Source organism: Leucoraja erinacea, chromosome 40 (genome assembly GCF_028641065.1).
Source record: "Leucoraja erinacea ecotype New England chromosome 40, Leri_hhj_1, whole genome shotgun sequence".
NCBI lineage: Eukaryota > Metazoa > Chordata > Chondrichthyes > Rajiformes > Rajidae > Leucoraja > Leucoraja erinaceus.
In genome coordinates, this window is record NC_073416.1 from 5372458 (window position 1) to 5394196 (window position 21739).

Consider the following 21739-nt stretch of genomic DNA (forward strand, 5'->3'; position numbering starts at 1 on the left):
GCTCTCTCTTGAAAGCATCCAGAGAACCGGCCTCCACCACCCTCTGAGGCAGAGAATTCCACAGACTCACCACTCTCTGTGAGAAAAAGTGTTTCCTCGTCTCCGTTCTAAATGGCTTACTCCTTATTCTTATTCTTTATCTTTTCTGCCTCCCATTTACCAAGCACCCCCTACCCTCAAATCCAAATGGGCACAGAGATCGACTGGGCAACGAGTAGCGTGCTCTTGAGACATGTACAATAAGCGAGCAAGGGATAGGTACTCAAGGAGCACAAGAAACACAACTGGAGTAGCAGAGGCCAGATGCCGAGCTCTGGAGAGATTGGTCTGAGTTTGTGCTCAGGTCTAAGGTAAGGGTTAAGTCTGTGCCTCACTGGGCAACAGAAAACCACAGCGAGGAGAGCCTTGCTGCCCGCTGCTTTACCTCTATGCACAGCTAATGCTAAAACAAAATAATGTAGACAGTGGCAATACATTCATCAGATCATAAGTGATAGCAGCAGAATTAGGTCATTCGGCCCATCAAGTCTACTCCGCCATTCAATCATGGCTGATCTCTCTCTCCCTCCTAACCCCATTCTCCTCCCTTCTCCCCATAACCCCTGACACCCGCACTAATCAAGAATCTATCTATCTCTGCCTTAAAAATATCCACTGACTTCTGGCCTCCACAAAGAATTCCACAGATTCACCACCCTCTGACTGAATAAATTCCTCCTCATCTCCTTCTTGAAGGAGCGTCCTTTAATTCTGAAGCTTTAACCTGTGGTCCTAGACTCTCCCACTAGTGGAAACATCCTCTCCACATCCACTCTCTCCAGGCCTTTCACTATTTTTCCTACCCCCCCCCTCATCCCCGCCTAATTTAAGATGCCACTCAGTGAAATTGCTGTTCAATATCCACCACATGAATCCCCCTCAATAAGATTGACTCTCATTCTTCTGAACTCAATGAGTATTGACCCAAATTGCTCAACCAAAGGTGGCGGTAGAGACTCGGGTTCCATCCTGACTACGGGTACTGTCTGTAGGGAGTTTTACGTTCTCCCCGTGACCTGCGTGGGTTTTCTCCGAGATCTTCGGTTGTAAGTTAATTGGCTTGGTATAAATGTAAATTTGTCCCTCATGTGTGCAGGGTAGTGGTCGGCATGGACTCGGTGGGCCGAAGGGCCTGTTTCCACGCCGTATCTCTAAACTAAACTTTCCTTAATAAGCCACCTCTTTCAGCCCAGCAATCAACCAAGTGAATCTTCGCAGAGGTAGACAAAAATGCTGGAGAAACTCAGCGGGTGAGGCGGCATCGATGGAGCGAAGGAAATAGGCGACGTTTCGGGTCGAAACCCTTCGTCAGACTGGATAGAGTTTTAATTCAACCGCCTTTCAACCTAACTCGTGGAATTACTGGGGGCAAATGTTGGCACAGGTCCATCCGTTACTTCAATGGGAGATGGGGAGGGAGGTGACACAGGTTGCTGGCTCACAGCTGTAGATCTGACACCATCATGCTTGGTAAAATATTTCCCTGCTCATTCCCCCACAAGCGAGTGAGCAAGACCCAAGTAACAAGTAAAATGAAAGAAAACAGTTCAAAGCTTCAGTTATAATACCAGCTGGGTGGGAGGTCAGATGAATGCAGCCATCTATTAATATACTAAAGGTCTCTTTTGGCTGGGTATGGCACAGTGATTAGATTACTGGGCGAGCATCCAGAGGTCTGGCCCAGTGACCTGCAGACACAAGTTCAAACCCTGCTAAGTAATTAAATAAACCTGGAATGAAAAATCAATAGCAGTTATTCAAAAACATCAAGTTTGCTCCAGCATGGCTAATCCCAAAGGTCATTTATTCAGCATAAAAGCAAAAAATGCTGGGAAAATGTAGGTCAGGTAATGTGACCTCCGGAGAGAGACAAAACGAGGTTAAAAAGCCATGCCAAATTTGGGTAGGGGGTAAACGAAAAATGAGAAATTTCACAATGACCCATATCAAACATCAAAATAAGTCCAGTAGTCGCCTCTGGTCCACAATTCCCTCCGATATTTCCCAGGCACAATTTTCCCTCGAAATGAGAGGGTCTTTGTGGAGTTTGCACGTTCTGCCTGTGACTGCGTGGGTTTTCTCCGGGTGCTCTGGTTTCCTCCCACACTCCAAAAACGTGCAGGTTTGTAGGTTGATTGGCTTCTGTAAATTGATCCTAGTGTGTAGGATAGTGCTAGTGTACGGGGTGATCGCTGGTCGGCACAGACTCGGTGGGCCGAAGGGCCTGTTTCCACATTGTATCACTGATAAAAACTAGACCGAAGTCTCTGCTCTGTTTCGCTACCTCCCCCCCCCCCCCTCTTGTATGTCTAAAGTAAACATAGAACTTGTGTATGGGTGATCATTGGTCAGCGCGGACTCGGTGGGCCAAAGGGCCTGTTTCCATGCTGTATCTCTAAACTAGGCTCTCCCAAACCAATAACTTACTTCATCTCTGATTAAAAGACATGGCTCAAGCTCAGAACTGGCTGCTGAGTTGCGCAATTATACATGGAAAGCACAAGATTGCATGGACCAGCTCTTGTTCCCCATCTCCAGGCTGTTTCATGGTGCTGATTGTACTTTCATCCTATAGCATGCACGGTGACTGTCAGGGCTGTCCACTGACATGCTGCCCATTCAGTTCAATCAACAATGGAACAGGGCCAGGGTTAAAGAAGCATACAATGCATGAAAGATAGACACAAAATGCTGGAGTAACTCAGCGGGTCAGACAGCATCTCTGAAGAAAAGGAGTAGGTGACGTTTCGGGTCGAGACCCGTCTTCAGTCTATTCCTATTCCTTTTCTCCAGAGATGCTATCTGACCCGCTGGCTTACTCCGGCTTTTTGTGTCCATCTTCGGTTTAAACCAACATCTGCAGCTCCTTCCTTCACATTCCAAGCATGGACGCCATGACCCTTTTCCAGCAATTGACAAGTCTTGAAACTTTCCAGAGGGAAAAATATAAATGAGGAAGATAACCTTCTACAGATTTGGAAGTGTGGATCTGGTTGGAGACGCAGTCAAGATTGAAAAGGATGGTAGATAAGCAGGAGCAATGCAACTTGCAGATCCTGATGGCACAGATCGTTTTGTGCATCTTGTTTATGGCCCATGACCCCAAAGGCTCTTCATTCAATTGCCATCTGGGGAGCGAGTGCCCAGAATCTAACCCTGGATGCACGCAGCACAAGCTGCAGAATACACTGCTGAGAAACAGGAAAGCAAATCATTGCTCGTAGAACAAATCTGGTCCAATCGAATTCTTGGTTCATTAAAGATAGACACAAAAGAGTTTAGTTGAAAGATACAGCGTGGAAACAGGCCCTTCAGCCCACCGTGTTCGCACTGACCAGCGATCGCCCGTTCACACACTAGTTTAGTTTAGTCCAGAGGCGGCACTAACACCCCCATCCACATTAACGGGACGGAGGTGGAACGTGTTTCTAGCTTCAGGTTCCTGGGAGTCAACATCTCCGATGACCTCTCTTGGACCCACAATACCTCAACTCTGATCAAGAAGGCTCACCAGCGTCTCTTCTTCCTGAGGAGACTGAAGAAGGTCCATCTGTCGCCTCAGATCCTGGTGAAACCGCTGCACCATCGAGAGCATCCTTACCAACTGCATCACAGTATGGTATGGCAACTGCTCTGTCTCCGACCGGAAGGCATTGCAGAGGGTGGTGAAAACTGCCCAACGCATCACCGGTTCCTCGCTCCCCTCCATTGAGTCTGTCCAAAGCAAGCGTTGTCTGCGGATGGCGCTCAGCATCGCCAAGGACTCCTCTCACCCCAACAATGGACTGTTTACCCTCCTACCATCCGGGAGGTGCTACAGGTCTCTCCGTTGCCGAACCAGCAGGTCGAGGAACAGCTTCTTCCCAGCGGCTGTCACTCTACTCAACAACGTACCTCAGTGACTGCCAATCACCACCCCCCCCGACACTTATTATTATTTATTCAAATCATTTGCTATGTCGCTCTTCCAGGGAGATGCTAAATGCATTTCGTTGTCTCTGTACTGTACACTGACAATGACAATTAAAATTGAATCTGAATCTGAATCTGAATACAGTGCGGGAACAGGCCCTTCGGCCCACCGAGTCCGCACCGACCAGCGATCCCCGCACACTAACACTATCTTACACACACTAGGGACAATTTACCAAGCCAATTAACCTACCAACCCATATGTCTTTGGATTGTGGGAGGAAGTCGAAAATCTCGGAGAAAACCCATGCGGTCACGGGGAGAATGTACAAACTCAGTACAGACAGCACCAGAGGTCATGATCGAACCCGGGTCTCTGGCGCTGGAAGCGCTGGAAGGCACCAACTGTACCGCTGCGCCACAGTGCTCGAGTAACTCAGCGGGACAGGCAGCATCTCTGGAGAGAAGGAATGGGTGAAGTTTTGGGTCGAGACCCTTCTTCAGACTGGTTCACTAAGTTGGGAATCAAAATAATTATTGCTAAACAAGTGGATTTTGTCCACAATTCTTACTTACTGTCATTTTCCTGTACAGCCCAGCCTCATAGTCATGTCCTGAATAAACAGGAAGGGAACTTCAAGAAAACCAGACTCCACTGCATCACAACACTGCACGTAAGTGGAGCCTGACTCTAGATTAGCATAAATAAATCCAATCTCAGTTTCAATATTTCAACTGGTTTACAGATGCTGCAAAGTATAGGAAGATACAGTTTAGCATCACTGATGGATGCCCAGATGTACAGGGTAGGTTATTATTGCCTCTTGGGAACAGTCAATTAATTTGGTTTGCTGAGCACCTCCTGAACAGGAAATTGTTTGCAGGCCATGACTGAATGGACAGAAAGCAGATGCACATCAGGAAAGGGTCTGTTAGCCTGCCTGCTATTGTACACACGTGAGGACAAACATTTTGTACAATGACTTGAGCAAGTCCCAGCCTAAACTTGGGAAGTACAGATTGGTGGCAAGATTCTCGCCCACACTAGAAAATGCCAGGCACGCTGCCAACAGGCCAGCCTGCCCCTGCCACATTGATTCCAGAACGGCTGTCTTAGAATAATTTAAAGAATGAATTCTTCAGAGTGAAGGCTTGACATTGCGTGAAAAGTGGGTTTCATGCTGTTGTTTCAATGCCATTGTTTGGAAGCCGGTTTTTATTCATTTTTCAGGGCACGTTCAATGCTACAAGGCCAGCATTTATTGTTCTTTCCCAATTGCCCTTGAGAAGGCGGAGGTGAGCTTGAACCACTGCAGTGCTTCAGGATGTACAGAACAGTGGGGAGCCAGGGTCAACCATTGTTCTGTACTGGGTGAGAGTTAGTGGATCTCTGGGCAAAGGGAGTGAGAGGAGCAAACAATAAGAGGCGGTTTCAAAATGCTGCTGCTCCTGAAATTCAAACTAACGACTGCAGGAACGTGCAGGCTTGCGAGGGCAAGGAATGAACAGGGTCAGACTCATCTACTCATGTTCACCCTCTCATAACTCCAGGCTCCCTGCAGTGTTCCAACAGTCTTCCAACACACTTCACCCCAACTCAAGCCCACACAAAGACTGCGTGTTTGCCATCCGTGCGTGAAGACTAGGTTATCTGGAAAACTGACCCTCCTATGCCAGCCGATGAAAACAAGAGCCAGCACCCTGGCAAAGAGCCTTCAGCGCCCTAACTCGGACTCTATAACCCACCCTTGAAGCCAAAAAAACCCCTATATAAGCAAAGTCGACCCATTAAAGGCCCGCAATGCTCCACATAATAATTCACATTGCAAATTCAGAATAGAACAAGGCTTTGCAGCCTTGCCTCCTGTCACGTTCATTGAAGGAAACAGGAATGGGGTGGGGAGGCTGAAAACGTCATCATCAGGGATGGCCACGGCTCACTGTGTTTGCGATCTGCCTCACACTCAACATCCCTTCACCCATGAAAGGCATGAAACAATTGGAAACATGGATTGATCGTACGTTAAATAAAAGCTTTTTGGATGTCAGGAGCAAGGGCTACTGCCTGCCCTGGTAACATAAGACAGCATCAAATCACAAGGTACACCCAGCATCTTGGCCCTAATGTTATAAAATGCAGTCACTTGGATATTGTGACTGCTTGTTGTTTTCAAGTCCAAATTTATGTGGGAAGATTTCAGTTCCGACACTCTCCTTTCCCCTTAAGGCTTCCTCTAGTAGAGGGCCTTAAGCACCTGGTCCTCCTTTGACCCTCTCTGAGTGAATGGTGTCAGCAGCTGTTGCCTGATCACCCATGGGGCCTTTACAGCCAGATGTTGCTGGCAGATGCAGAGGTCTCATTAACGCACATATCCACTGTCCCTCACGCACAGCAGCAACAGGGCAGCGCTGGTACAGAACATGAAGGCCAATTCTTGCCCCGAAAAGGCCTCCGAGCTAATCCGCAAAGTTCACTTCTCCGAATCTGCTGCCACTTTGCGGCAAGCAGAGATTGCTGCAGAACATCCTTAACCTCCAGGGGTCCTGGTCCACAATAAACAGACAACAAAAGGCAATTTTAGTGAATTGAGTAAGACTGTCCCCTTGGCTAAAAGACAGACCAGATGTGGACTAAACCGCCTTCATTCCTTCCCTCAGCTTTCAAAGTCCCTGCTGTACCAGTATCAAGTCCTGCATTTTCATAATGGCCACTATAGTAGGTCCTGCTCCTGCTACACACTCTCCCTGCTTGACACAAAATACTGGAGCAACTCAGCGGGACAAGCAGCATCACTGTAGAGAAGGAATAGGTGACGTTTCTGAAGAAGGGTCTCGACCCAAATCGTCACCCATTCCTTCTGAAGAAGGGTCTCGACCCAAATCGTCACCCATTCCTTCTCCCCAGCTGCCTGTCCCGTTAAGTTACTCCAGCATTTCTTGCAGATTCCTCCATGAATCGAACATAAAAGCATTAGCGGTATAACTTGTCTTGATCAGTGAAATACAAGGACCGTGTTGGGACCACATGGAGAAACCTTGAGGTGCAACAAAGAGAAATTCTGTCAGCCACAACCGTGGCTTGGTGCCCTGACCTCCGAGCAATCTGTTCGCAAAGGGCAGTTAAACACACACATCCCACTGGCTTCCTTCTCTTCCCGAGAACTCAGCTACTTCTGAACTCTATCCATTCTTCCCCGAGAAAGAAACTATTGGGCCCATCACAGCCCAAGAGATGGAACATGGGGTTTGGTTGATCTCAACAGCCCCCTGTGCATTGCATGGAGCGCCAGCCTGTTGAACAGAGGTCTGCGCCAAGGAAAGGGTTAATGAGAAGGATTTACTTTTCCATGAAAGAAGAAGAAATCATCCCAGCTTCGATTTCAATAGGGCCTATTACGTGATTTTTGGCAGTATGTCATACATTTATGACTAATGCATTTAATGTACTGAAAAATCCACCCATTCTTTACAAAGGTGCCCTACGGCAATAAATCAGAGGGAATTTCAGGGGGAAAAAAATGCCCACATTGTGTAACAGGTCTCATGTCAAGGCTACAGTAACAGTTTCCATCCCAGTGATATAATGAAGGCACTGTAGTGGCTTAAAGAGGACCTCGCCCATTCAGAGTGTGAGAGGCCCTTTTATAACTAAGACAACAGTAATACCCTTCAACAACAAAAAAACTATGAAGCCAGGAGAGGGCTTGAAAAGGATTTCATAAGGACAGGATCGATTGTTTTAAACCCAGAGATCGGCAAAATCACTACTGATAGCCAAGCCCAGCCACCTATAGCCTCCATTCCCCCCCTCCCTCTCCCCCTCACCTCTTCCCAGGCCGTTCATGGTTCTTCAACGAGGACCGCAGGGCTTTTATAGCCGCCTGGGAAATCAATCGCCAGTTCCATCATCGCAGTACAGGGTGGCAAAGGGCAGCAAGTAGGCAGAGCACGAGCAAACAATTAGTGCCCACGGGACACAAGGAACTGCAGGTGCTGCGATCTGGAGCAAAACGCAAAGTGCTGGAGGAACCCGGCGGGTCAGGCAGCATCTGTGGAGGAAAATGGACAGACGACGTTTTGGGTCGGCATCCTTCTTCAGTCAGAAATGACCCACCCCGTCGTCTGTCCTTTACCTTCCACAGATGCTGCCTACCTGCCGGATTCTTCCAGTACTTTTGTGTTTTTTTTAATACTCTAGTGCCCACAGAAGCCAGATGCTGCCACATTGGTATCATTAGCAAAACACATTGCAACAGGTAGTGGGTGTCCTGCTTTCACACCGGCAAGGAAGGTGACATTTACAAGTTGGGTGCATCCTCATATCCCCAACCCTTCAAACCCAAGGAAAGGAAACCTCCTCTGTGCCCTCACGCCCACAGCTCGATGACAAGCATGCCACTTGCACACATTTACATTTGCTTCAAGGCAAGATCCCCGCTTCTGTCGGATCAACCCCCAGGTCCCACTTTTGTCACCGAACCCTCGAGTCAGAGGGACAATTCCCCAGTAGGCCATGGGGAGATTTGATGTCAATTTCTATGTGCCTCATTTTCCATCTACCACTGGCATGCTGACAGAAAACACAGCAAAACAAACTAAACACTTCTACCTCGCTCACCTAGTTTAATGATTAATCCCTTGCAGCCTTAGAGCTGCTATCCCTCTTCACAGACCCACCTCACCGAGATGTCCCATCGAACAGAGAAAAAGCAGCAATTTTACAAACAGCACAACTGCAACAGAGTCAAGATTAAGTCTGTGGAATTACCATGAGAGTCGGTTTCACCAGGACACTGCTTTCGTCGTGCAGAAGAATTTCCAAAGCATCCTGTCAGGCACTGCTATTAACAGCAAGCATGCACTTCCAGAATGCGAGCATGTCAGTACATAAACCTTGCTCCCCTTCACAAAGCAGTCCAAAAGAGTTAAAACACTCCCAAGCACTCGCTCTCTTGGGCCACATTTACAAGTCACAGAGCTTTTAAGAATTCCTCAATCTCCCGTCCTGACGCAAGCTCACAGCAGCAAAGCCCTTGGTTTATTTTTTTTGGAATAAAAACAGCCAACCCCACCCTAAACTCACCCACACCCCCCTCCTCCCACTCCTCCCACAGAGCAGTTACCTGAGGCACAACCTCTGTTCTTGGGGCTTGCTGCAGGGTCGACATTCTGCAGTCTGCGAGGCTCGGTGGAATTTCTTTTCCCTCCCTCTCTCTCTCTCCCTTCCTCCTCACACTACAAGGAGCAAAGTGGAACACTGAAGGTCTGTCTGTGTGTGGAGCAGCACAAAGTGCGTTTGTAAGGCGGCTGTGCCGCTCCAGCGTTGGAGAGCAGCGGCAGGCTTGGCCTCTCCGCCTCGGTAGAGCTTGCACTCTGCCAAGAAAACACTTCTGTCCACACAACCATTACCCTGGCACACAAGGAAGCGGAGGAAACTGGCTGATAAGGTGCCCCTTCTCGAGGCACGGCGGCAAGAGAAACACAGACATTTAAAAAAAAACAACAAATGAATACAGGCTCCAGGAATAACTCCTACTTTTTGTGGATATTGAATTAATAATTCAATATCCATGTCAGCAACATATTAGCCGGACACTCTAATCAAATCTTCACACTAATTGTTAGATTAAGTTTCCCTCATGAAAACATCAGTGGAGTCAGTTTGTGTATATCTATTGTTAACATAGGTGCAGCTTCTTGGCTAAATTTAAGTGTGGAACTTTAGCCGAGACTTTAAAGGGAAAATGCGTGCACTGTAGCGTCGACATTTCAACGTCCATTAGAAACATAGACAATAGGTGCAGGAGTAGGCCATTCGGCCCTTCGAGCCTGCACCGCCATTCAATATGATCATGGCTGATCATCCAACTCAGTATCCCGTACCTGCCTTCTCTCCATACCCCCTGATCCCCTTAGCCACAAGGGCCACATCTAACTCCCTCTTAAATATAGCCAATGAACTGGCCTCAACTACCCTCTGTGGCAGAGAGTTCCAGAGATTCACCACTCTCTGTGTGAAAAAAGTTCTTCTCATCTCGGTTTTAAAGGATTTCCCCCTTATCCTTAAGCTGTGACCCCTTGTCCTGGACTTCCCCCAACATCGGGAGCAATCTTCCTGCATTCTTCTGAATTTATTGACCACATAGGTGACACATGAAAGAGATGTCCTTCACTCTCCTGCCGAGGTATCTGGGGTCCTTAGTAGAAGGTGGCTGGTCAGTAGCGGTTTGTCTGCCAGCCACAGAAAAGTCACTGAAGAGAACTAGCATTTAAGAAGGAACTGCAGATGCTGGAAAATCCAAGGTAGGCAAAAGTGCTGGAGAAACTCAGCGGGTGCAGCAGCATCTATGGAGCGAAGGAAATAGGCAACGTTTCGTCCCGAAACGTTGCCTATTTCCTTTGCTCCATAGATGCTGCTGCACCCGCTGAGTTTCTCCAGCACTCTTGTCTACCGAAAAGAACTAGCAGACGAAAGGAGGACATTCGTGATCTCGCCTACACATCATTGTCACCCCAGTAGTTGTTGCAAATTATTGGGACTCAGGGTCAAATCCGAGGAGTTTCCAGGTTGGTCAATCACCCTCTTGATGTTTTAGGAACATAGAAAATAGATGCAGGTGTAGGCCATTCGGCCCTTCGAGCCAGCACCGCCATTCAATGTGATCATGGCTGATCATCCCCAAACAGTACCCCATTGCGGCTTTTTCCCCCCCGAGTCCCTTGATACTATAGCAAGAGCTCTATCCAACTCTCTCTTGAAAACAGAGAGCAGGACAGAAGCTGAACACTGCATGAGGAGGCAGCATCCCTCCCCTCCAAGTGAGGCCATGGTGGCATTCTCCCTGCTAACCTGTACCATCCAGGGCTCAACCAGCAGCTCGTCCACATGGTTGAGAATCACCGGACTTGACGCCCACCTCTCCAGCAGCTTCCGATGGAAGCTTTTACTTCAACCTTACTGAAGACTTTATTTAAAATTCAACATCATCCCCCCCCCTCCCCCCTCCCAGTGGAACAAACCACCACTATCCTGCCCCCACCCCAATCCCTCAATGAAAGTGCACCCCACTCACTGCACTCATTTTACGTAACACAGACCAAGAACGATGATCATCCTGGTCTCTCACACAACAGCCAATGTTGGTGCCATACTGAATACTGTCGATTCTCAGAACCTCACCTTCTGACTTCTGGCCCACTGCCCTTATCACATCCTTGGGCCCTTACAAAGTGGTTATTAATAACCGCTGCACAGCAACAAGATGCCGTCAGATCGGGATTAATGGTCACTCCCAAATCCTTTTTCCTTTGTGGCTTCTGACAACTGTTAGCCACACCTGCTATAAATTTACTGCGAGCCTTTGAATATGTTCCCACTCGAAAGACTAAGGTGAGAGGGACAATGTTTAAAGGGGATTTGCGCAGCAAGTTTTCTTTGACACGCCGAGGGTGGTGGGTGCCTGGAACACGCTGCCAGGGGTATTGGAGGAGGCAGATACGACAGTGACGTTTCAGAGGCTTCTAGATATGCAGAGAATGAAGGGATATGGATCATGTGCAGGCAGATGAGATTCATTTATCTTGGCATCATGTTCAACACGGACATTATGGGCCGAAGGGCCTGTTCCTGGAGAATACTGTTCAATCTTCTATCCATAAACAAACCCATCGCATATCTTTTTTTCCCCCAAGATAGTCCATTGCCTCCCTACTCATAATCCACAGACACCAGCAAGTTTAATTTTGACTCAGACATACTGTGCCTGATCATTCTTAACATCCACCTAAGCTATGACAGATGTAATCTAATGTATGTTGACGTGGGAGCTAAGGGCATTGCAATCATGGCTCTGAATACCAGTGTTCACAAAGACTAGCTGGGCATTGTTACTGGGCGTGCCGTTAGGTCATTGGATCACGAATCTCCCATCCCATCCCAGGATGTCGGCATTTGTGATCCGCCACTCCACCTGTGCCTGTCTGCTCTCCGGTCAGGGAAAGGAGTCGGAAGCGTCGGCTTCCTGGGACCATGGATTTCTCCCACACTCCAAAGACGTACAGGTTTGTAGGTTAATTGGCTTGGTAAATGTGTTAATGTGCGGGGAACGGGGACTCAGTGGGCCTAAGGGCCCGTTTCCGCGCTGTATCTCTAAACTAAACTAGACTGTACTTTGTACCAAAAACATACAAGTAACAAATTTTGCTTAGACTTTTTGATTTACAAAATTTTACTTTGGAAAACGTTTTCCAAACATCACCCGAGGAACGGCTGCAGTTAGTGCCTGCATGGTTTTAGTCAGGGGGGTAAGATTTAAAAAATGGTTTGGAATATTGGAGTGCTGTCTTTCTGTCAGTAACCTCACTCAAAGAGATGCAGAGGGTCGCAAAAGAGAGAAAGGCAAATGGAGTATTGGGATTTAGACCAGACTTTAGAGATACAGTGTGGAAACAGGCCCTTTGCCCACCGTTTCCACGTCGACCAGTGATCACACCGTACACTATCACTAACCTACACACTAGGGAGAATTTACAATTTACAAAAGCCAATTAACCTACAAACCTGCACATCTTTGGAGTGTGGGAGAAAGAACATACAAACTCCACACACAGACAGCACCCGTAGCACCCAGATCGTGTTTGCTGAAAAAGCAGTCGGACTCGGATAGCCCAAAGGCAGGCAGGATAGAGCACCAAACAATCTTCATTGTGATCAGAACATTAGTAGCAACACAACAGAGGCTCAGCTGGGGAACACAGTGAATGACCAGGAGTTGGGAGAGGCTTGGGAGCAGGACCATCCATGGACAGAGAAGCAGAAAACGGCATCCATCACTAAAGCAAGTCCTTCCCGTGTGGCCTGGTGACCGTTAAGACCACTCTAGTCAAATATGCCTCTGCAGTATATCTTGAGTTAATAACCAGCACACAGTTTACACAAGCTCCTGTCAGATGTAGCAGCTGCCAACACACTGAGTGAAGCCAGTGCCATGTGTTTATAGATCTGAAATATTTTTAGCAGAAGCATTGCAGAACATCACTGAACCAGTCCACACACTCAAAGATCCAGGGTTCTTTGCAGCCTTCCTTTCCGTCTGCCTGGGCTCCCCTCCAAAGCTGCTCACTCTGCAAATTCTTGAGCGTTGTTCCAAGTAAGTTGCCTTAAACTACTTGGAGGTTAAAGGTAGGAATTAATTGGTTTTGCAACATCGCTCAAAGTAAGCATCCAAATATCACAGTCAGCTCATGGAACAGAGTGCTTCTCATTTCACTTGCTGTTATATTCCAAGACTCGTGTTCCCGTGTAAAGGCCATTTCATACCTGGCATTCTCTAAGTGATTTCAACCAGAACTGAATCCATTTACTCAATGCCACCCTCAATCCTCTACCTCTCCCCCACTTGTCTTAACTTCTGTGGATAAACATTCAACTTTCTGTCACTCTAACTGCTCTCCCTGTCGTATCTTCCTGCAGGGAGAAGGGCGAGAAGAACAAAGCAGGTGGTGAGAAAAATTCTTAATTAGTCCAGGTGTTAGAAATTATGGGGGGGAAGGCAGGAGAATGGGGTTAGGAGGGAGAGACAGCTGTTATCAGGCAACTGAACCATCCTACCACTACCAGAGAGCAGTGCTGAACTACTATCTACCGTTTTGATGTCCAACGGACTATCCTTGACCGGACTATGCTGGCTTTACCTTGCATTAATCGTTACTTCCCTTATCATGTATTGATACAGGGGCTCCCCGATTTACGATGCTTCGACGTAAAAGATATTTCGACTTTAGGATGGTGCAAACGATGGTCAACGGCAGCGAGCCGCAGCTCACTGCCAGTCATGTGATCAAATTGTATTAAATGTGTTTTCCACTTACGATATTTTCGATCTACGGTGGGGTTATCGGAACATAACCCCATCGTGGGTCGAGGAGCAGCTGTACACTGTAAATGGAACGATTGTTATCATGTATTGTCCTTCTGCTGACTGGTTAGCACACGACAAAGAGCTTTTCACGATTTGACAGACTTCGATGAGGGTCAACGGTCACGAGCAAAAATGAAGAGAATGTTAGGAAAGGCGAGGGCTGTGGATTAGGTCACTGTCCTTTCACCTCTGTGACCTGGGTTTGAATCCAATGCACAAACGAAAGGGTTAAAAGTCACTGCTCCCCTTTGGCTGCACAGATACACAAACATGCTCAATCTGCATCCATCAGCAGGCATGGGCGCAGCAGAAAGAGTCTTGTACCATTCGGCAAGGAACAGGAGACTGCCAGAGGGAGCCTGCTGACACAACGGAACAACAACACACTTGATGAGGAACACGACTGTCCTGGAGCAGGCTAATGATCAAGAACATCTATGAATTGTGCCACTCCTGGGCTAGGAATATGTGATGCCAACAGTGGGTAAAGGATTAATATTCTCTGGTTCAAGCTGAACCACTGTGCCATCAATGTTATGGGCAGCATGGTGGCGCAGCGGGTAGAGCTACTGCCTCACAGCGCCAGAGACCCAGGTTCGATCCTTACCACGGGTGCTGTCTGTACGGAGTTTGTACATTCTCCCTGTGACCTGCGTGGGTTTTCTCCGGGTGCTCCGGTTTCCTCCCACACTCCAAAGATGTACAGGTTTGTAGGTTAATCGGCTTGGTGTAAATGTTAAAATTGCCCCTTGTATGTGTAGGGTAGTGTTAATGTGCGAGGATTGTTGGTCAGTGCAGACTCGATGGGCTGAAGGGCCTGTTGCGGCGCTGTATCTCTAAACTAAACTAACTGAAGGAAAAGGAAGGAGAGGAAAGAGAGCTGGGAGGAAAGAGGGAGGGAGCTGCATGCGATGTTGATTCATGAGGCAGATTCCTGGAATTAGGGAAAGCAAACAAATTGCAAATGCTATAAATCTGAAACAAAAATAGAAAATGCTGGAAACTCTCAGCACAACAGGTCGTGATCGTGGAGAGAGAAACAGTGTTAATGGCTCAGGTCTATGAACAGTTAAGTCTGTTTCTCGATCCACACATGCTACCTAGCCTGCTGAGATATCCAAAATGTGTAGGAAAGAACTGCAGATGCTGGTTTAAATCAAAGATAGACACAAAATGCTGGTGGCCTCTCTGGAGAGAAGGAATGGATGACGTTTCGGGTCGAGACTGTCTGAAGAAGGGTCACCCATTCCTGAATAACTCTGAGTTACTCCAGCATTTTGTGTCTATCTTTGAGATATCCAAACTGTTCTGCTTTTATTCTGGGTACCAAGGAATGAGGATTGGACATGATCTTGAGGGTTATTGAATGGCAGAGGAGGCACAAGGGATCATGTGGACTACTCCTTTTCCTGCTTCACAACCAGTAAGAAGCAATAAGCAGAAGATTCCTTCACCCAGACTGAAACTGGAGTAAAGAAAATCCAGAGTATTTCCTTATCTCCAATATCGCTCATGATAGAAGTGAGTCATGAACCACATTCAGCATCATTGGCAAGCGAACAAATCTATAAGCTGTGCATGTGACGACTTGCAAGAATGGCAATCAGTTCTGTCGTGTGGACAAAATGCCAAGGAAATGCTCCATGCTGGTTTAGTTACATAAATGAAATACGCATTATCCCCAGCAAGAGAAAACACGAGGCATCTAGAGATATGAAACAACAGCCCGGACCATTAGCGTGTGTTGATGTGAAATCTTCACCACCGTACAACTTCGAAAGTCAACGGCCTCTCCTTGCTGGGTGCCAGTCCTGTTTGGTGATCGGTCTGGCCCAATGGGAATTTATAGGCAGGGGTCGCGCGCATCGACATTGCAAAACTTCCCTCCCAAACCCTGCTCTTAATTTCAAGTGCTGCCTGTCATAAAGGGTCCCTGGTGATGAGGGAAAGCCACCTCAGAATCCATCGCAACTTACAAGTTTGCAAGTGGTGCGTCTGGATGTGGACATTGTGAATATCCCTCCCCACTCGCTTTGTCCCCAAGAGATGCCAACCAAAGAGCATTCCACCATTGAAACATGTCGCCCATCAAGACCGTTTCGTCTTCCTCATGTTATCTCTTCTAATTCCACTTCTGTGCTGGCTTGGTGGTTCAGGACAAGAGCATTGACAACTCTCACCAGCCCTGCGTCAGGCAGTATTTCATCAACCCCTTCCATTCCCTGCATAACTACCTTAAATGTTATGCCACATGGACCGACTATGAACAATGTACTATAATTCACTGGTGGAGAGATTTTCCAAAGATGAATGGCTCTCCGAGAAGAAATTCCGACTTGTCTTCAATGGTACTCCCGTATTCTGACAGTGTACACCATAATTCCAGATTCCCCATGACAGGAGACACCCTCTCTGTACCTCAACTGTCACGCCCCCTCAGAACCCAATATGTTTCAAACAGATTGCCTCTCGTTCTATTTTATTTATTGAGCTTCCTCAATTCATTTCTACCTCCCAGTTTTCTGAATTATTTTTTAATATTAGAAGATTTTTATCTTTGATAATGCAAAGGACATAAACTGGTATATAATCTTCATGACTCGTGATTGGAGCAAGAACAAGAGCAAACAGGGAAAGCCATCCAGTTGGCCTGACGATAGCACTTGAAAAAATGCTGGAATCTCTTCTTGGGACAAGACAAGAAAACCAAAATATTACTGGGCAGAACCGATGTTGATTCATCAAAAGGAAACGTGCATTTCTTTTTGTGAACTTCCAACTCTTGGGTTTTTTTTTAAGGAGGTAATTAGCAGGATATAAAAGGGGGATCCAATAGACAGAATACTCCATAAAATCTGGGCTAATGGGATTGAGATTTACAAAGTGGCATGGATAGAGGATTAGTTAATTCAGGAGTCAGGAAGAGGGATAAGGAGAAATGTCTTTACACTCTTTGGGCCGCCACAGGCCTCTCTACACAAGAGGACAGTGGAGGCCAGTTGCTCAATGTATTTATGAGACTGATGCATTTTTTGAAGAGAAAGAGAAACAGGAGATTCCGAGAGGGTGGGAGGGTAGAGAAGGGGTTGGGTAGGAGTAGAGGTGGACTGGAGGCAAATGATCAGACTGAATGGTGAATCAGGACTGAAGGCCAAATGGCCGACTCTTATTTCTAATTTTAGGTTTGCCCAGGAGACTGCACAGCTGGAAATGAAGACAATTTAAATAGCTTTGACTAACTCGAACCAGAGGTTGGCACGCAACTGCAACGCTGTGTGCTACAGAAGCTAACTCTGCAATGTTCCCACAGCACCCATTTGGTTAAGTTTGGATAAAAATGTCCATTCAAAAATCCTTTACACCCTTCCCAACACAAAAAAACTAAGGTACTGAGTTCTAGGTGGGCACAATCAGTAGGAGCTGATGCATTTTAAGGTTTTTCAGATCATGGTAAAGTACTGCCTCAAAAAGGCAACCAGCATCATCAAGGACCCACACCACCCTGGCCACTCTCATTTCGCTCCTGCCATGGGGAAGAAAGTACTGGAGTCTCAAAGCCGTGACCTCCAGGTTCAGGAACAGCTTCTTTCCAACAATCATTTGGATATTAAATCTTACCAACTTCAACTAGCCTCTGAACTACAAACTGCCTGGATTGCATTAGGGTATTTGGGCTTTGTTTTGTTTTTGCACTGTATTGTTTTTTTATTTATTGAGTTGTTTTGTTTGTATATTATATTGTCTATTGAGTACTGTTTTTACAACCAGCTGTGTTGCTGCTACAAGTACAAATGTATCTGTTGCTGCTACAAGTACAAATGTAATTGTTCCATTTCAGGACATATGGCAATAAAACGCTCTCGACTCTCTTGGATACAAGGATCTCCTTGAGTTCACACAAAATTAGTTAGTTTAGTTTAGTTTGTTTATTGTCCCGTGTACCGGGGTACAGTGAAAAGCTTTTTGTTGCGTGCTAACCAGTCAGCAGAAAGACATCACATGATTACAGTCAGGCCGTCCACAGTGCACGGATACAGGATAAAAGGAATAACGTTTAGTGCAAGGTAAAGTCCAATTAAAAAAAGTCTGAGGTAGATGGCAGCTCAGGATTGCTCTCTTGGTGAATGGATGTTGCAGTCAAAATCCATTCTGAGAGGTGGAGGGGGTTAAATTGCTGCTGAACAAATGGAGGTGTGGATTTATTCTGATCAATTCATCTACCTCGCTTATCGTCACAGGTTAAAAGGCAGAGAAGTAAACAGAACCCCCAGGACATTGAAAATATAGAGAAGGAAACGGCCCATAGCCTAAGGCTGTTACTGGCTCCTTGTCAAATTTAGTACAGGCGTCTCAGTATCCAGTGAAAGCTCTGCTAGTTTACCCAGCTACACAAGACCAAAGATGATCGTTAGCACCTGCCGGCAATCATTTTTGGCATCTTAACACTGCTCCAAATAAGCCTCAAATTCTTCCTCGTTTGACTCAAGAGTTTACAACCCAGGAAAGTGCAAGACAAGAAAGGACATTTCCACGAACTCAAACAATCCAAGGTCAATGCCTCCCGCTTCCTTGGAAACTCAGCTCACCGTGTAATTCATTCGAGCTGACCCTTGGCAGATTTATTGCCTGGGCATTGTGCCAGGCTGAAGCAAAACAACACCACTGCCAAGGGTCACCTTAAGCCGTGTATGTCATTGCAATGCATTCCTCATTACAGCAAGCACCAGGTAGCAAGACAACTAGCTGAGCATTGAAAAGAAAGATCCAGAAATGAAACAACGCAGATGCGGGAAATCTTAAATAAAAGAGAAAATGCTGGAAACACTCAGCAGCATCTGTGGAGAGAGGCAGGGGGTTCATGGTACAGGACTCATCGTCATTTGTTTTACTGACATGAAACATAGACAATAGGTGCAGGAGAAGGCCATTCGGCCCTTCGAGCCTGCACCGCCATTCAATATGATCATTGGCTGATCATCCAACTCAGTATCCTGTACCTGCCTTCTCTCCATACCCCCTGATCCCTTTAGCCACAAGGGCCACATCTAACTCCCTCTTAAATATAGCCAATGAACTGTGGCCTCAACTACCTTCTGTGGCAGAGAATTCCACAGATTCACCACTCTCTGTGTGAAAAATGATTTTCTCATCTCGGTCCCAAAAGATTTCCCCCTTACCCTTAAACTGTGACCCCTTGTTCTGGACTTCTGGAATGAACCATTCGTTCTTTCTCTCGCTGGATGTCTTCAGCATGTTCAATGTTACATTTCCATGGCATCTTTAGCATTCGTTTTCAGGGTGTCCCAAAGCACTTTTCAGCCAACAAAATACTGTTTGAAGTGTGCTAACTGTTGAACTTTCGGAAATGCAGTGGCCAATTTGCACAGCAAGATCCCAAGCACCAATGTGATCATCCATCCTTGTTTAGCAGCTTTCCCATTTCAGTAAACTTCTCATCTCAAGAACCTTGCTAATCGGAGCCACTGACATATAACAATCGTAATTTCCATTACTCCCTTTAACCCTATGGGCTTCCTGCAGGTACTCTGTCTTCTTCCCACATTCCAAAGACCTCCAGGTTGGTGTCCTTGCTTCCGGATTCCTGCGGCCTTTGATGGCTAAGATGTGCTTCCCCTTGTACGTTCCCTGCTCAGTTACTTGGCCAGCTCAGTTTTAATGAGCTGACGCTGCAACAATTACTGTAGCTGGCGTCCATCCTGCAAATCCAACAAAATATTCCATTTGCAGCTAAGAGTTACAGACTTAGATGCCACAGTTTGATCACCAAATGGTCTATGTGCATCCCAGAAGACAGAAATAGTTAAAGCGATTGAGTTATCTGGCTGGAATCAGCATCCAAATCAGGAGCACTGCCAATGAACAGCCTCCAAAAACTCACCCCTTGCCTGGATGAGTGCAGCTCCAATAATGTTCAAGAAACTCATCATCATCAGCAGCCCATTTGATTGCCTCTCTCCATCCACCTCCCTACATATTCATTCCTTCCTGCAGTGTGTACCTTCGACAAAATGCACTGTGGCTACTTGCCGTCAACTTTGACAGCATCTCCCATGACCTCTGTCACTTCACAGGACCAGGGCGGAAACACCAACCGCTGCAGGATTATCTTCAAGTCATACACCTCTCTCAGGAATCATTTCCTTCTTCGTTAGTTGTACAGAGCCCTAGTGAGACCACACCTGGAGTATTGTGTGCAGTTTTGGTCCTCTAATTTGAGGAAGGACATTCTTGCTATTGAGGGAGTGCAGCGTAGGTTTACAAGGATAATTCCCGGGACGGTGGGACTGTCATATGCTGAGAGAATGGAGCAGCTGGGCTTGTACACTCTGGAGTTTTGAAGGATGAGAGGCAATCTCATTGAAACATATAAGATTGTTAAGGGCTTGGACATGCTAGAGGCAGGAAACATGTTCCAGATGTTGGGGGAGTCCAGAACCAGGGGCCACAGTTTAAGAATAAGGAGTAAGCCATTCAGAACGGAGACGAGGAAACACTTTTTCTCACAGAGAGTGGTGAGTCTGTGGAATTCTCTGCCTCAGAGGGCGGTGGAGACAGGTTCTCTGGATGCTTTCAAGAGAGAGCTAGATAGGGCTCTTAAAAATAGGGGATATGGAGAGAAGGCAGGAAAGGGGTACTGATTGAGGATGATCAGCCATGATCACATTGAATGGCGGTGCTGGCTCGAAGGGCCGAATGCACCTATTGTCTTTTGTCGTTGCTGGATCTAAATCCTGGAACTATGGCCCAACAGGTCTGTTGGGGCATATTTGCCAGAAGCACTGCAGGTTCAAGAAGCAGTGCCGGATTTACGTATAAGCTAAACAAGCTATAGCTTAGGGCCCCCACTTTCTAGGGGGCCCCCCGAAAAAATTGATGGGCCTCGAGGTCTAGGGGGGCCTCCGGCCAAGGCAGAACACCTACCGTTCAACTCTGGGCGGCCCCCCTCTCTATCTCTCTCTCTCCATCTCCCCCCGCTATCCGTGTCCGGGCCGCCGGGCTCCGCTCGCTCCTCATCCGCCGGCACGGCAGGCCGCCTTGCACATGCGCACAACCACGGCCAGCACATCATCGGCCGCCCTGCGCATGCGCACTGCAACGGCAACTGGTCGGCGCTGGGCACTTTCTCCCTCGCTTTGAATTGTGGGAGATTTGGCCGCCATGGCTGTCCGGTCGTTGGGGGCCTCACAAGTGGAACAGCTTAGGGCCTCTCTTCATCTAAATCCAGCACTGTCAAGAAGGGAGCATTCTGGAGAGCAACTAGAGATGGGAAATACATGTTGGCCTTGCCACCAATTTCCAAATCCTAGAAATGAATAAAAAGGGTTGAAGAAATTTTAAGTGAGTCATAGTTGCATTGATGTGGCCTCCGACAGGTTGCTCAATGTGCACAGTTTGTGATGCAGAGCTGAGAACTTGCTCTGTGTTAACCTCATGGCTACCTGATTAATCCGAGAAAGGAGTTTAGGAGCCTGGGTTTCCTCACGGGACAGGTGGGGTTTTAGAGTTAAAGTTGCTTTTGCTTAAGGAAATAAGAAATAGGGGGCTGATTCAAAGCAGCTGGACTTCCTTGCTGAAAAGTCCCGGGCAGAATTGTAAAATGCTACAGAGGTATTGCAAAGGCTCGGAAATGTTCTTGTTGCATTCTCACAGCTGACAAACTACTTTATGTACCACCATTAGTTTGTATTTAGGAAATTCCTTTAATATAACAAAAATATTCCAAGGCACCTTGTAGGATCGATCATCAATCAAGAAGCTTAAATCATATACCATGTATTACCATGGGTTCCAGAAGATGGAATTTAAGGAGGGAAGAGGGAGGCAGAAAGAGTTAGAGGAGATTTCAA

The 21739-nt window shown here is 46.9% G+C and overlaps 1 protein-coding gene across 5 annotated transcripts in view; it reads right to left on the reverse strand.

Moving 5' to 3' along the window:
* The window catches only part of tns2a (tensin 2a), a 148308-nt gene that overhangs the window by 84674 nt on the left and 41895 nt on the right, over window positions 1-21739 (reverse strand). The window contains exon 1 of one of the 5 annotated variants that reach the window (XM_055664398.1): window positions 9075-9607. The exons of 3 other annotated variants lie outside the window; for them this stretch is intronic. In XM_055664398.1, coding sequence (XP_055520373.1) covers window positions 9075-9119 — 45 coding nt within the window. In that variant the 5' untranslated portion in view covers window positions 9120-9607. Of the gene's footprint in view, window positions 1-8719; window positions 9020-9074; window positions 9608-21739 lie in introns of those variants that run through there. One more of the 5 variants, XM_055664399.1, reaches the window with a different exon arrangement.